This window comes from Apis florea, unplaced genomic scaffold, assembly GCF_048593485.1.
Source record: "Apis florea isolate Af1SG1 unplaced genomic scaffold, ASM4859348v1 contig_2291_pilon, whole genome shotgun sequence".
Taxonomy (NCBI): domain Eukaryota; kingdom Metazoa; phylum Arthropoda; class Insecta; order Hymenoptera; family Apidae; genus Apis; species Apis florea.
The window spans coordinates 2,935,316-2,951,013 of record NW_028256553.1 but is presented as its reverse complement, the minus strand read 5'-3'; the positions used below and the strand labels follow the sequence as shown (position 1 = coordinate 2,951,013).

General features: G+C 22.0%; 4 protein-coding genes across 7 annotated transcripts in view; 2 read left to right on the top strand and 2 right to left on the bottom strand.

Moving 5' to 3' along the window:
- Nucleotides 1–57: 57 nt before the first annotated feature.
- LOC100866923 (uncharacterized) lies at nucleotides 58–2,721 on the bottom strand. Of its 2 annotated transcripts, none has more exons than XM_086903483.1 (4): nucleotides 2,558–2,721; nucleotides 758–956; nucleotides 477–670; nucleotides 58–386 (listed from the first exon to the last, which is right to left on the bottom strand). In XM_086903483.1, exons 2-4 carry the CDS (start codon nucleotides 952–954, stop codon nucleotides 202–204), a joined length of 576 nt encoding a protein of 191 aa, XP_086759609.1. In that variant the 5' UTR covers nucleotides 955–956; nucleotides 2,558–2,721; the 3' UTR covers nucleotides 58–201. The 2 variants fall into 2 exon arrangements, with proteins under 2 accessions (XP_086759609.1, XP_003693461.2); XM_003693413.4 differs by lacking the exon at nucleotides 2,558–2,721 and adding an exon at nucleotides 1,131–1,542.
- On the top strand, nucleotides 2,037–4,368 carry LOC100866100 (alpha-2-macroglobulin receptor-associated protein). The gene is made up of 8 exons (XM_003691688.4): nucleotides 2,037–2,280; nucleotides 2,469–2,738; nucleotides 2,816–2,957; nucleotides 3,033–3,203; nucleotides 3,273–3,383; nucleotides 3,480–3,591; nucleotides 3,658–3,814; nucleotides 3,907–4,368. Exons 2-8 carry the CDS (start codon nucleotides 2,538–2,540, stop codon nucleotides 4,108–4,110), a joined length of 1,098 nt encoding a protein of 365 aa, XP_003691736.1. The 5' UTR covers nucleotides 2,037–2,280; nucleotides 2,469–2,537; the 3' UTR covers nucleotides 4,111–4,368.
- Nucleotides 4,369–4,458: 90 nt separating this feature from the next.
- On the top strand, nucleotides 4,459–5,869 carry Dnali1 (Putative inner dynein arm light chain, axonemal Dnali1). The gene is made up of 6 exons (XM_003691689.4): nucleotides 4,459–4,693; nucleotides 4,778–4,930; nucleotides 4,996–5,128; nucleotides 5,210–5,355; nucleotides 5,430–5,627; nucleotides 5,730–5,869. The coding sequence occupies exons 1-6, from the start codon at nucleotides 4,601–4,603 to the stop codon at nucleotides 5,763–5,765; spliced, it is 759 nt and encodes a 252-aa protein (XP_003691737.1). The 5' UTR covers nucleotides 4,459–4,600; the 3' UTR covers nucleotides 5,766–5,869.
- Nucleotides 5,870–8,426: 2,557 nt separating this feature from the next.
- The window catches only part of scrib (scribble planar cell polarity protein), a 45,787-nt gene continuing 38,515 nt past the window's right edge, over nucleotides 8,427–15,698 (bottom strand). For all 3 annotated transcript variants that reach the window (XM_086903465.1, XM_086903466.1, XM_086903467.1), the window contains 9 exons: nucleotides 12,808–13,245; nucleotides 12,392–12,503; nucleotides 12,255–12,311; nucleotides 12,065–12,182; nucleotides 10,565–10,670; nucleotides 10,239–10,352; nucleotides 10,019–10,147; nucleotides 9,609–9,809; nucleotides 8,427–8,745 (listed from right to left, as the gene is read on the bottom strand). In XM_086903465.1, the coding sequence (XP_086759591.1) occupies nucleotides 8,476–8,745; nucleotides 9,609–9,809; nucleotides 10,019–10,147; nucleotides 10,239–10,352; nucleotides 10,565–10,670; nucleotides 12,065–12,182; nucleotides 12,255–12,311; nucleotides 12,392–12,503; nucleotides 12,808–13,245 (1,545 nt within the window). In that variant the 3' untranslated portion in view covers nucleotides 8,427–8,475. The remainder of the gene's footprint in view (nucleotides 8,746–9,608; nucleotides 9,810–10,018; nucleotides 10,148–10,238; nucleotides 10,353–10,564; nucleotides 10,671–12,064; nucleotides 12,183–12,254; nucleotides 12,312–12,391; nucleotides 12,504–12,807; nucleotides 13,246–15,698) is intronic.

Sequence of the window (15,698 nt, the reverse complement as noted above, 5' to 3'; positions counted from 1 at the left end):
CATACTAAAGATAGATAAATAAATTAATAGCGGGATATATAAAATATTATGCAAAAATGTTTTTAAAACATACAATTATATTTAATACAAAAATGATATCATCATCATATCAGAAAAAAAGTATATCATAAATTTAAAAACAAAAACATGAGTAATAATTTTTCATTTTTTTTAAACCAAACTAAATCTAGATTATTAATATTAATCATTAATTTTATTCTCTGAAAATCTTAATTTCAATCTTTTCATAATTTCTTCTCGTTGATACATAATTTCTCTATAGCATAACGGTGAAAATAGAATTGGACATTCATATTGTATAGTTTCGATACACTTCGTATTTGCAATTCCATCTCGATCGAATCTGAATTGTGAAATAGATTCCACTAAAATGAAAATCAAAATTTAAAATAAAAATCATTTAAAATTTTGCATTTTCTAATTTTGTAAAAAAATTTTGTAAGATATCCACTCACAGCATCCAAATTTGGAAAAAAAACATGTTTGATGTTTCGAAGTAATCAAATAACCATTATTATCTTCACGTATAGCGTAATGTCCGTATGCTGTATTTCGAATAATTGGTATATAACTTAAATGTTCAGTATACTCAACTGAATATTTCCAATGATCATAATTACCACTTTCCGCAATAATATTAAAATCTTCTCTGTAAATTTAATAAAAATAAAAAATAAAAAAGGAAAGAACAAAATAGCAATATTTATAAAAGTCAAGTATTTGTAATTTTACATACATCGTTGGATTTAATTTTTTCATGTTACTAAAATCTGCTACAAATTCCCATATATGTATAGGATTTGAATTTTTTATTATTCCTTCAAACAATATATGATGCTTTTTTTTATATACAAAGAAAATATAAAAAATCAAAAGTATTAAACTAGTATACAATACGTTTCTGGTTTTCCACCTCATTGGATTGATACCCATTTCTAAATAAAATTTTGCTATATAATATTTATTTTATAAAATATTTTTTAAATAAATAGAAATAAAAATATATGTTGATATGTTTATCATACGCTAATGTTAACACATGAAATGAATAAAAAATCTCATGCTGCATATTATTTTTTTAAAAATCATAAAATAAAATATTCACTTACTTGTATCGAATATTTGAATTGAAAGAAAAAATTTTTTTATTCTATATTATTTATATATAATTATAGTAGACTTGTTATAATTTCAACAAATTATATATATATATTTAATTATATTTTTTAATATAATACGAAATAATTTATATGTGATATTATAAACTTCCGTTGATTAGATAAAAAAGTGATACTGTTTCAAATATCAAAAGAAGAATAAACTATATATATATATATATATATAAAAACTTTATATTTCGCTACGAAACGTTCTATTTCCCTCCGTACTTTTAGCTTGAACTACGATACTATCCGTCATTTAAGTTTATACATATACAATCCCCACTATATTCTATCATGGTCTTAACTCTACTTCTTCCTAAATTATGTACATATGTAAGTATACATTTCACAAGTAACTAACTATACAAAAATCACGTGACTAATGGCGCCAAATGAAGCATAACATATTTTAAAAGATATATTAAGAATATATTATATTATATATTAAGAAAAATTATATTAATTATTGAATTATTAATATTATTAAAAATTATATTAATATATACAATGATTTGTTTTGTCTAAAATAAAAGCTTTATAAATATAATAAAATTTGATATTTTTCGTAAGTAAAAATTTTATTAAGATGACAAGTGACATTCTCATTTTTAAATTTATGAAGTATACGTATTTTATACATAAAGTACACATATTTTAACTTTATATTTTTTAATATAATATATAATTATATATTTTTTAAGTGATTTAATTGTGTATATATATTTAGATTATAGCATAGATATAAAAAATATTGATTTTTTTTTGAGATATTTCGGAAATTAGTATTTATTATAACAAAGTCTTATAAAATCACATTATTTTATAAGATCATATTAATTCTATTTCTCGCCTGTAATTAAATATGATTAAAACATAAATTAGATATAAGAGAATTCTTTATTCTTAATTTTATTAAACCTGTGATTAATCATTTCATTTTTTGTTGATAATTAAGTATAAAAAGTTTCAATATTTTTCAAAAAGATGGTAGTACTAATCAAAAACCATTAACAAATTCATTTTGCAGTCGGTAACAATATGTGACAAGTTTCAGCACTTTTCAGAGATGACACTAGTTAAGTGTTAAAAAAAAAAGGTATGGTTGTTTTTTTATATATATATATGTCATATATATTCTTGTATTGTATTTTATATAATATTTTTATAATCATAGAAATAAAATTTAATCATTATTTAAAAATTAATCGAAAAAACCGGAAATTATTTTTTGAATATCTATTTATTTTTATAAAATAATTGATTAAATAAATTTATAAATTTTAGGAGATAGTTATGTGCATACGTCAGAAAATAATCACATAATTGTGTAAAAATAGATAAAAGTAGAAAATTATGGCATTTTTAAGCAGTACCTGTTTATCAATAAGTTTATGCACTTTGTTATTTTATACAACTATAGCTTTTAATAAATATTCTATAGAAGCAAATAAACCAAAATATGAAGATCCTTTAAAATTTCCAACCTCTCTCCGTGAGTTAGATAAACCATTTCGCATGGCAAAGTTAAATATATTATGGATAAAAGCAAAAAATGTAAATATTAATATATTATAAAAATATATGTAATTATATATAAAATAAAAAATATATAAAAATTAATTTTTTTATAGCGTTTGACAGATACAAAATTGCAATCAATATTTAGTGATCTGAAAATCCATGATAAAGAAGAAATTGCATATAAACATTTTAAGTCTGATGGCAAAGATCCAAATGGTGAAGAAGAAGCACGATTAAGGAAAAAGCTAATTGGTAATTTAAAATATAAAAAACAATTTTAAAATATATAAAATATTACTTTTTTTTAAAATATTTTTTTTTTTGAAGGAATTATGAGCACTTATGGATTATTAGAACACTTTGATGATACAGAAGATCCAGAATTACTAAAAAAACATAAAGCTTTAAATGATGGTACTAATTATATTACCAGAAATGTCTTCAAAGACAAAAGATTAGATAAATTATGGATTAAAGCTGAAATGGCAGGTTTTACTCGTAAGTATTTTGCAAAATTACTTACATTTTTAATTTATAGCTCTAATTCTTAGTAAATATAATCAATAGATGAAGAGTTACAAACTTTAAAGGAAGAATTTCAACATCACCAGGATAAAGTGGATGAATACATGAATCTTTTAAAAGATGTAGAAACTGGTGATTCAGAAATACACAAAAGTTAGTTATTTCATCATTAAATTATTATTAAAATAATATTATATAATAAATAATTTGAAATAAAATATAATAAGTTTTATATCTTTTATTTTATAGACAGTTTATATCATAAACCAGAAACTTGGAATGAAATAAAACAGGAAGAGGAAATATCCAATAATGTTCCTGAAAAAAAGCTTGATTACTTAGAAAAAGCAACATTACTTAGGTATATATATATACATAATTGAAGTTAATTTGTGTTTTAAAAACTTTTACTCATATAAAATTTCAGAGAAAAACATTTGGAACTTAGAAATGGATATGATCGATTGGATAGATTAACTGCAAAAGGACCAAATCATAAAGAATTCATAGAACCTAAAGTGCAAGGTTTATGGCGTGTTGTATTAGAATCTCAATTCTCTCCAGAAGAACGAGCTTCATTAAAAGTTAATATACATACATATATATATATTCAATAGATATAATAATTATATTTTTGTTTGAAATATTATATATATTGTATTTTATTATTAATTAGGAGGAATTGTTACATTATGAAGGAAGATTACTCAAATTGCGTCATTTACACACAGAAGCTGCTTTAGAAGCTGCACGACAAGGAAAACAGTATGATTTGGAGAATTCTACTATGGAACAGCATATCAAAAAACATGCAAGGACTATTCAAAAACTTCATACAGATCTTGAAGCAAAAATTATGCAAAAACATTCTGAACTTTAATATAATTAATGCTTAATAAATTTGCACAAATGTTATTTTTATAATAATTTTAAAATTAAAAATATTTTTATTAGAAACATAATGAATATAAATATATGACATTTATAAAGATCTAATTTGAAAATTATATTATTTTATATTACATTTATATGATATATTTTTAAGAAATTTATAATAAGAGAATAATATATGAATAATTTTAGATTCATATAATTTTACCACATTTATAATATAATAAAAATTATATATTATCTAATACATTGAACTCTTTCTTAATTTTTTATTTTATTATCTATTAATTAAACTTTAATTAATAGTATAATAATATATCAATATTCATGATGTATCAATGTTGCTATGGTAATTGTTTAGAGTCAAATTTATTCCATAAAAAGAACAGTCACATATGATATATCTAAGTTACATGATAACTTTTTTTAAGAATATATTGATTATTCTTTAATAAAGTTTGAATAAATTAAATAATACAATGGCAACACCAATAAAAGATCGTGTTATTCCTGTTATGGATACTTTGGTTAAATATGACAATCCAGTCTTACTTACCACTTATCCAGAAAAGGTTTGATCTTTATTAATAAAATAATTGTATATATAGTTAAAATTTTAACTTCTTATTGATCATTAAAGTATTTTTATTAAACAGGTAATAAAAGAAGTACCAAAAATTGGAGAAATAGTTTGTAAAGTTGAAACCACTGTTCCTACACTTGATACAAGACATGAAACTTCTGAAATTTTAAATAAAATTTTGCCACCTAAACAATGGGAAGAAGATGGTCAAATTTGGACTCAACAAGTAAGATATTTTTTCGTTTTGTTAAATAATTTACTATGATTTTTAATAAATGCATTATTTATAAGGTATCAAGTACACCAGCAACAAGACTAGATGTTATTAATTTACAAGAACATCTAGATATGAAATTGCAACAAAGACAAGCAAGAGAAACTGGTATTTGTCCAATACGTAGAGAGCTTTATACACAATGTTTTGGTAAAAGTTTTTTATATCAATAATTATTAATTATTAAATATTATATTAAAATTAGAATTATTTAATAATATTATTTCGTAGATGAAGTAATACGCCAAGTTACGATAAATTGTGCAGAGCGTGGATTGCTTTTACTTAGAATTCGAGATGAACTTAAGATGACATTAGCTGCATTTCAAACTTTATACCAAAGTAGTATTGCTTTCGGTATGCGCAAAGCTCTTCAAGTATGTTATATTTTTTTTAATATATAAAATGACATATATTAAAAGATATTAAAACTTCAATAAAATTTTTGCAGGCTGAACAAGGAAAGGAAGATTTAATTGCTGCAGCAGATGAATTACAATTACAGAAGATTGAATTAGAAAAAACAGTTGTTGAATTAAAACAAAAATTTGAACAAGCAGAAAGAAGAGCAGCTGAATTACGGGAAGCTGAAGAGAAAAAACATATGGAAGAAATACAATTTTTGAGAAAAACAAATCAGCAGCTGAAGGTAAATAATATTTATATATAATTTTCATATTCATTTCAGACAAATATAAAAAAAAAAAAACTTCATTAACAAACTTTATTAATCGCATTATTTTTATTTCAGACACAATTAGAGGGAATTATTGCACCAAAAAGATAAAATAAATATAAATGATAAAATATATAATAATAAAAGGTATTCATCTTTATATATAGTTTAATTTTATTTATTTTAATTCAATATAATAAAATCAATATAAAGCATATTAAGATGTTATTTCTTTTCGTGTTTCATGATTATCTTTCATTTACATATATATTTATAAATTTATTAAACATTGTAAAAATTGTATAAATATTGTATTAATAGAAAACAATAGTTTAGATAAATAAATATTTATGTTTTGATATGTTAACTTTATATAGTCTTACAAATATTAATTACATGAAATATTTTTTATTTTATTTTTATGTTAAATACATTTTAATTTACTTACATAAATTAGCGCAGATTTATTATTTAGTATAATCAAATATATTATACTTATCAAAATATAAAATATACGTAATAGAACATAATATTCTCTTTTTATAATTATGTAAAATTATTATAAGAGCAGATATAAAGTTTTAAAAAATACATATGCATTATTCCTATTATTTGATTTAACACTGATGTAAAGTATTTCTAAACATAAGTTTCCAATTGTAAGTTCATTTTCTATAAAAAATTATGTGACTTGATAATTTATAAGTAATATATATTAAAGAATGATAGATATATTTTTTAAAAATTCATAAAGAATTTTATAAAATATTATAAAACAATATTATAAAACAGTTTTTATGTTATACATTTAAAAAATATTTACTTTTAAAAATTATATCTATAAATATATGATAAATATTGGCACTTTATAATTGTATATAATTTTGAAAATGCCACATTAACTATATTACTTGATAATGAATATCAAATTTTTTTATAATTTTTATAAGAGAAAAATGTTATACTTTTTTTTTTAGATCAATTTTTTAAATAATTTAATAAATTGGTCCCGCGCTCCTTTAATCGCACTTTACACCGCAGTTAATAATATACTTCTCAATTAATGCTTGCTTATATTACATATTTTAATTTTATATATATCTTAATATTAATAATATGATCTGTTCATTAAATACTTTGTGATCTATATAAAATGATATATTTAAAATGATTTATCTTATTATTGTAAATGTATCAAGAATAAAAAAATATTAGATCTGAAATGAAAATAATTAAATTATCATTTTTTATTTTTCAGTTTTTTAACTTTATATATTGCAATTTCAACTTGGGCATTTTGAAATAAATGAAACTAACAAAGATTGACAAAGATAAATTACAAAGATTATAATTAGTTTATATTGTATCAAATAATGTAACTATTCATTCTTTTATTGTATAAATAAATATTATAAAAAAAATTTATAAATGCAAATTAAATTTTATTACAATTTCATAATATATATTAAAAAATATTATTATTTATTAATTATTAAAGAAATAATATATATTTCATATATTTTATTTCTTAATTAGTAATTATTATTTTTATTTATTTGTTATACATTGCATTTTTTATGAATATTTGAATATTTAATTATTTGCTTACGAAATTATATAATTCGTATGTATTATAAATTAAAATATATTAATAAAAAATATAATTAAAATAAACACATTAAATGATTAACAAACTTATAAATACATATAAAAAAAATTTTAAATAAAAAATTTAATACTTAATATTCTTTCTCTTATTATGTTAGTGGCAACTTTGATATTAAAATGAATAAAAAAACTTTATATAAATTTCTTTCTAAAGATGAAAATTAAAAAACAATTGATATTTAACAATTAATTTATATATATATATATGTATGTATACTTTTTGTTTAATTAAAATAAAACAGTTTTACATTACATATATATTAATTTACTTATTTCTATAAAAAAAAAATTATGAAACACAAAAACTAGCTATAATTCATGTGATTTTTCATTTTTAAACTAATTAATAATTTATTTTTAAATATATTCAAAACTAAGAATTATACATATACTTTTTATACATATATTATGATTCAATTAAATAATTTATATTATTTGTTTCTATGATCAAAATATCGTTTTCGTATTTTTATTTAAATTGAGAAATTGCTTATATTAATTAAAATATAATATTTTTTTAAATTAAAAACAAAACAAAAATTGCAAAAAGGAATGTGTATCATTTTATATAGAACAATGTAATATCAAATCACATCAACTTTTCATACGAATGGATTTTAATAAATATATTTCATAAGATAGTTATGATCATAGTATTGATTGTAAAAATACTATTTTAATTTTACATTCTAATATTTTCAGCACTCAAATACCTTTTAAAAATATTGTAGAGTCAAACAATGTATAAAAAAATAAAGAAATAGATTATTATTCGTTATTATGTTGCACCAGTCCAAGAAAATTATAATACACTATAATAATGCTAATGCATTATTTTAAAATCAGTTAATATCAGAAATATAGCACGACCTATAAAAAAAAAAAAAACAATAAACGCAATTTTAATAATCTAATCAGTTATCAATTAAATGAATATAAAATTATATATATATATATATATATATGTTTTAAAAATGCAGAGCACAATGAAGAACTTATTTACGTTATATGCACCGCTATAATAAAAATTCGAATTCTGAAATGTAAAAAGTAGAACAATATTAGAACACACTTTCACAATTATATAACAAAAAAAATTTCACAAATTTTTTTAAATATGTCTTTTTTCTTGCACCAAAATTTTTATTTAAGATCAATGACGACCTTTCTTCGAACGTTTTCGTTTCTTTTTTTTTGAAACAAGAACAGTATTTGCACTTATTTTAGGTGCGGCACCTTCAGTGGCACTTGTAGATATAATTGTTTCATTTCTTTCTTGTAAAGTAGTCATAATAGAAGGCTGTACAGTAATTTCTTCGCTTTCGCTTTCAGCATCACTTGCTCCTGTACCGGTAATACTTTCTATTTCATCTTCTGCATTACTTAATTCCAATGATATAATCTTTTCTCGTAGAGTTTCAACCTAATTACATAAATATATATATTTCACAAATGTTATAGTAGAACAAATAAATTTTTGCATTTATACGTTATTTATTAATTATTAATCAAATTATGAAAAATATACAATGCATAAATAAATATGTTATATGATATAGAAACGAATTAAATATAATATTTTTACATTAGTAATAATTGATATATAATAATACCACCAAAAAGGAAAGTACCTTTATACATGCCTAAATAAATAATGGATAAGAAAAATCAATAGTAGCATTACCAATAATATGAGAAGAATTTGTTAGTGATCAGTGGAAATAAAATCGATTGCTCAAGGTGGTGCAGGTTGTACTTCCATGGTCAGTGTTGGATTCTTGGAACAACAAACACAACCATTGAACTAGTGTTTCCACTAGATTTTGTGCATTAAAGCAAAATAATTTTAAGAATAACATGCATGCATACATAGATAGATACACGCGCATTCATACAGAATTTTAAATTTATAATAAATATAACAAATTATAAATATATACATATCATATAAATAAATAAAATATAATTAATCACATAATATGTGTAACTGTATTATAAAAATAAAACTTTATTTTTCTTTATTTAGACTTTAAATTAATTAATCTTTTTCTAATTATAATTCTAATTAATTAAAGTATTAAAGTATTATAAAAGATCATGAGAATGTACCAAATTAAAAATTTTGGACTTCTCTTTATGTATGATTTTATTAGTTTTATTATACCATTGTTTGTAAATATAAATAGTTTAAAAATTAAACTCTATTCAAAACACATCTTTAATTGATGATGTGAATATAATATATTTGGTGCTTAAATTTTGTGCAAACTCTAGAATTTATAATACCTGTCGTTCAATGAGTTTCTCGACGTATTCGACTGTTCGCACACGTCGTTCACCCGTCACCTCATCCACATATTCCTCAGTACGTCGAGTGACCTTCTCGTCCACTACTTTCTCGGATTCGCGTATCTCTTTAGGGGGACCCACTTTGCTACGTACAGCAAGTTTGGGAAAATCTGCACTAGACGGCCGTAACGTAGTGAACTATGATAGTAAGACAGACAAAGAAGGTACCACTGTAGTTAACATAACATTGTAAATACGAACACTAAGTTAGAACTACAAGCAAAGAAATAATTAGTAATATAATAACAAAATGCTGGTTAATTTGTTTTAAACACATTGTTAGATTTTTTATTATTTTAGTTTGTTGATAGTATGATTAGATTAAAGGAACAATACAAACTGCTTACATCAGTTGTCTTTTCCGATTCAGAAACAGGAGTAATAGGAATATCTGTAGAATCCTGTATTAAACTTGATTTATTCGTGTCCATCATTTCACTCATTTTTTTAATTACTATCTGTGCTTGAAGAGCATCCTGAATGTAAACATTTGATGTTAATAAATGTAAATAAAATATTATTTCATATTTGAATTTTTAAATGTGAAAAAAGCATTAAAATAATTACTTGTTCCAGAGATTTCAAACGTGCTTGTCTCCATGCCGCACGTTTTTCGGCTCTTAATGCTCTCTGTTCAGCAGGACTTAAATGACTTTCTTCATCTTCATCCGAAATTATACCCTACGCAATAAAAAATTATATAAATATATATTATTAAAAATATAAATATTGTATTCATATTTTGATATGAACCATTTTAAATCATGATATCATTTAAAAAGATTATTAAAATTTATAAAGATTATTTCATCTAGAACAATGTAAAACATATAATTATAATATATGAAAACATTTGAATGATTAAAAAATTTAATATTTAATAAAAATAATACCTCCTGTATTAGTCTTTCTTTCAAGCGGCGTTCTGCTTTTGCTGTCCTTACACTGCTTGGAAGATTTTGCAGAAGAGGGATCGAAGTTCGCGAACTCAGTCGGCTACTGCAAGGTAACGAGCATGCACACTGACAAATCATATACATGTGCTACAATTTTAATATTTATTCATTGAAAGAAGAAATATACAAAAGCAACGTTCAGTACAAAGACAAAAAAAAATATTATATGACTTATATACAAACGATAACAATACAAAAAAAATGACTACACCACACAACTGTAAACTTATGAATAATATAATTATCGGTGCTAAGAGATTCCAAAAATAATTATTAAAAATAATTATTTTTATATTATCATTTGAGCGATAATAATAATTTCAGAAGAATACAAGTAAAAATGAAAATGTTAGCATTAAATAAATACACAATAATTATTCTTTAGAATCTTTGAAATATTTTTGCAATGCATGTAAAGAAAATATATTAAAGCATGAAGTTTTTGTTTGTAAAAGCTATATATATATGTATGTATGTATGTATGTATATATATATATATATTTTCGATGTACATAATCTTTATAAACTTATGATCTTGTCTTATTAAAGAATAGAACATGTAATTTTATTGTGCAATAAATGCCTGTGCAAGCACAACCACAACCTCAATTGCAAAGTACATGTGAATGTGGATTCATAAGCCTATATACAAATTTACGTTATTTTATAAAAAAAAAGCAATCGCTAATAAAATTATTTATACGATAATTATAGTAAGCATGCACACTTTATAATAATATAATAAAACTACGATAAAAAGCATTTAATATAAATTATATATACATGTAAAATTTATCGCAAATAATAATATTCACAGTGTCCATTCATTTTATATAAAATTTCCGAAAATTTTTTAATCGTAACATTATTTTTAATTATTATAAAAATACAACACATAAAAAATATTTTGTGTTATTTTTTAAGTTATCAATTAATACTTGTAAAAAATTTGTTAATTATATAGACAACAATTATTTTTCATTTGAAAAACAATTATCTTATATAATACGCGTATAGTAGACAAACATGTTTATTGTTTACAACTAAAAAATGATTATATATTTTTATATACAAAACATGTATGTACTACAGTGAGAAATATTATAATACTCATTCCTTTTGCAATAGATAATCTATTAAGATTTAATATATTACTAAAATATTTTTTGTGGGCAATGTTTAAAAAATTATGTTTATTGAAATGAAATTATATATTATTAATATAAAATTAAAAAAATAAAAAGAATATTATATTGCAACTATTATATTCTCATTAATGCATTGTGTATGCAATTTTTTAATAGACAGTAATTCTTTTTCATTTTTCTTATTGCAGTATATAGACATGAAGAAGTGAAAACAAAGGAAAAAATAATAAAATAAAAAAGTTTGAATAATCACACGTTCAAATGCATAGAATGAGTACGAGTAGCTTACTTAGGCCGCCGATTATCCTGATCTTCTAATGTTTCTTCTAAATCTTCCAAACCTTCATTTTCATCAAGTTGTGCCCACGATTTTAATTCATCTCGCGTTAGAGTAGCAATTTTCTTTTCTGAATAAATATAATGATAATTAATAATTATACAAATTAAAAATTTAATAACATAATTGAGAAGTACTATACCTTCTTCCTGTTTCATTTTCTCAACTTCATCCTGACTTAGAAAACTGAATACTTTTTCTAGAAAAATATATAAAAAAATAATATATTTCATTATTTAAAATATTATTGTTTATATAAATATTTTAAATACTATTTACCTGGTTTAGGAGAAGGCTTTAAATGTTCTTCCATGGCACTTTCAAATAATTTTTTTTTATCACTAACTGACATCTTTACTAGAGGTGGTGTTGGTGATGTTGTTGGAGAAAGCTATATTGTAAAACATTATATTAATCTTTTATAGAAATAATTTATCTATATATAGAAATATAAATTATAATATATATTTTTTAATAATTTAAATTCTACTATATACATTTTTGAACTTGTAGAATGCACATTAATTTATATTTAAATAATACAAAATAATTTTTATTACTTATATGTATGTTATTATATATTATTATAATTATGAAATAAAATTTTGTGAATTAAACGCACCAACATTCTTAATAAAGAATAAGAAGGGAAAATAGTGCATTAGTGCTATTTAAACATGCTTTTCAAAACCCACCTCAACCTGACTATTCCCATCAACAGAGCGTGCGTTCTGTCGTTTACCAAAAGAAACTGAAGTACCATAATCTTCTATAGATTTAGGAGCAGTTAAAGGTGTAGGAGGAAGTTTGAAACGAGAATGAGTAGTTTGGATAGGATTTTGATAAACTTTTTTATAAGAAATACTTTGAGGATCGAAAGTAAATTTACTATCATGCAAAGGTGATGGATTTTCTTTCGCCGAAATGGAATAATTAATTGGTTGTTTTTTAGAAATGGGAGGAAGATCAGCAAATGTAATACTACGTTTTGGTATGGAACTTTTTTTCTTTGGAGAGGGCAAGCTTTGGACAGCAGTAGTGTGATCGAAATTCATCGATGGAGTTAGAGTAGAGACCGGAGACTTGGGCGATGGATTGTCCACTGATGTTCCAGTTCTCTCTTTCCTCAGTGACTGAGTAAATAACATGAAGAATTATATTAGTAAAATTAATGCAATTTTCTATTGAAACTTAGATTGGAATAAAAATATCAATAGATATTATATACATCTAACAAACTACAACTAACAAACTAATTTTTTAAAAATAATTCAAATAATAAAAATTTTTTTGTAATTTCTATAATATCAAACGAAAAACATTCTCCATCTTTTATTTTAAATTTATTTTTTATAAAATTTGTAATTATATTTCAAAAACAGATTTATTTTCAATACTACATCTCATACAAAATCTATATTAGAATTAAAAAGGAATCAGTTTTGAATTTATTCATTCAATATTCTTTTTCTTTTACCACCTATACATTCAATATTATATTAATTGTACTATTATTGCAACAATTAATGCAGCTTCGCGCATAATTTTATTTATTATTATATTATACCCTTCCAATGATTTTAAATATATTAAAGTCGATTTTATAAAGTTACTTCACATTTGTACCTTCTTCACCACCTTTTCATATATATCAATGCATCACAAGATATTCTGAAATAATAGTTAGGAAACTTTTATCTCAAATTATAATTCAATAACAGGAACTGTAATCTTTGCATTACTAAATATGAACGTGAGAAATATATTTTTTCGTAGTTTGTACTACTAACGAGATAAATATAATTATTTTCAGAAGAACCTGTCGCATTGATACATTTGAATAAAGCATTGTATTTATTTCTTTTTTATGTAGATCAATTGGAACTTTAACATTAACATAATTTTTTTTATAATTAGATAAATATTATTTTATCTTTATATTTTGTAATAATATATAAACATCTGGTCCATTAGATTTATATCAACATATAACATTCATAGAACATTCGTAGAATACAGTACATTGATTTATATTTTAATAATGATATGAGTTTACTGTAGAAGTAAACATTTAAAAGTGTTAGCATTTAAAACATATAAAAAATGCTAAATGCTAAAATATCTTATCAAATAATATTTTATGTCTCAATAGACATTTCATTTTTCTTTTTTTTTTTTATTTTATCTGTACATGATATAATAATATAAATAAATAAAATGATATTTTTAGAGTATATTTCTCTATTTAGTGATACACATGTTGATTATCTTATCTCTTTAATGATATAATTTCCTTTAAATAAGTGAAACATAAATATGAATTATGAATTATATATCTAAATTATTCTTCATTCATCATAATTTATTTTTAAAAATAGTAAAATTTTTCTTTTTATATAAATTATTTCATTAATAATATAAAAAAAATTGTCACATTTTTTATCAAAATATTTGTTAAAAATAAAATAAATTTTTAATGTTTTTTATTATTACATAAATAAATAAATAAGGGAATAAAATTATTAAAATATATTTGAAAGTTATTAATAGATAATACTTATAGTCTCTTTTCTTTAGTTATCAAATTGTGTATCACAAAAAGAAGATAATGTCTATGTTTTGTATGAGATTAAAGTTTCAAGTATATTATTATAAAAATTTATAAACATAATATACTTGTTACTTACTATTCATATAGAATAAAAATTGTTTATTGTTATTATATCTTTTTTTATTTTCAGTACTTTTTAACCCAGCATTCAAAGTTTCTCTAATTTCTTTAAGCTTAATCAATTGTAATAGTTATATAATATATGTCTTCAATTTTTCAAAATATAAATTATGAAATAAGTTTAAGAATCAATGTACAAATATCGCTAAAAAATATTCATTAAATAGTGGGAAGTTCTTGTCATCTATGACATCTGTCTACCTATCACAGAAGTATCTCTTCATGCTTATCTTTTAACCGATATTCATGAACGAAGGAATGATGAATATATACATAAGAATCTGTAGTTAAGGATATCACATTTTCGTGATGATTAAAATTTTCACCTCATTTTTGAACAAAAACAAAAAACCAATCACAGAGAATCAACCTAGCCAGTCAGGATATTCGCAATAATTATACTTAATATTATAATGGCAGTATCAGTAACAAATGGAGTAACAATAGTTAAATTGTACAATAGTGAAACGCAATAAACACCATGATTATACGAGTTAACGACATGAATTCCTTAGAATAATTTTATTATGGCACAGTCCCGCGAATTCAGAGGTATGGACGTAGACACAGGGAAAATGAGGGTCGAACGACTCACTCCTGTTAGAGGGCAGCCAAAGTAGCGTTATCACCTTCCACTGTCTGCAAACATGTGAAACATCTCTTGTTTTGCCGCTCAGGAGAGCATGCGACGCTAATAACACTGACAATGTACATTTCATGCGTCACATATTAAAAATAAATAATAAGACTTATGATAAATGGATAATGATAAATAATAAAATTATTTTATAATGGTATTAAGTTGAAAAATTGTATATAAAATGATAATTATTTCAAAAGACAAAAGAATTAAAA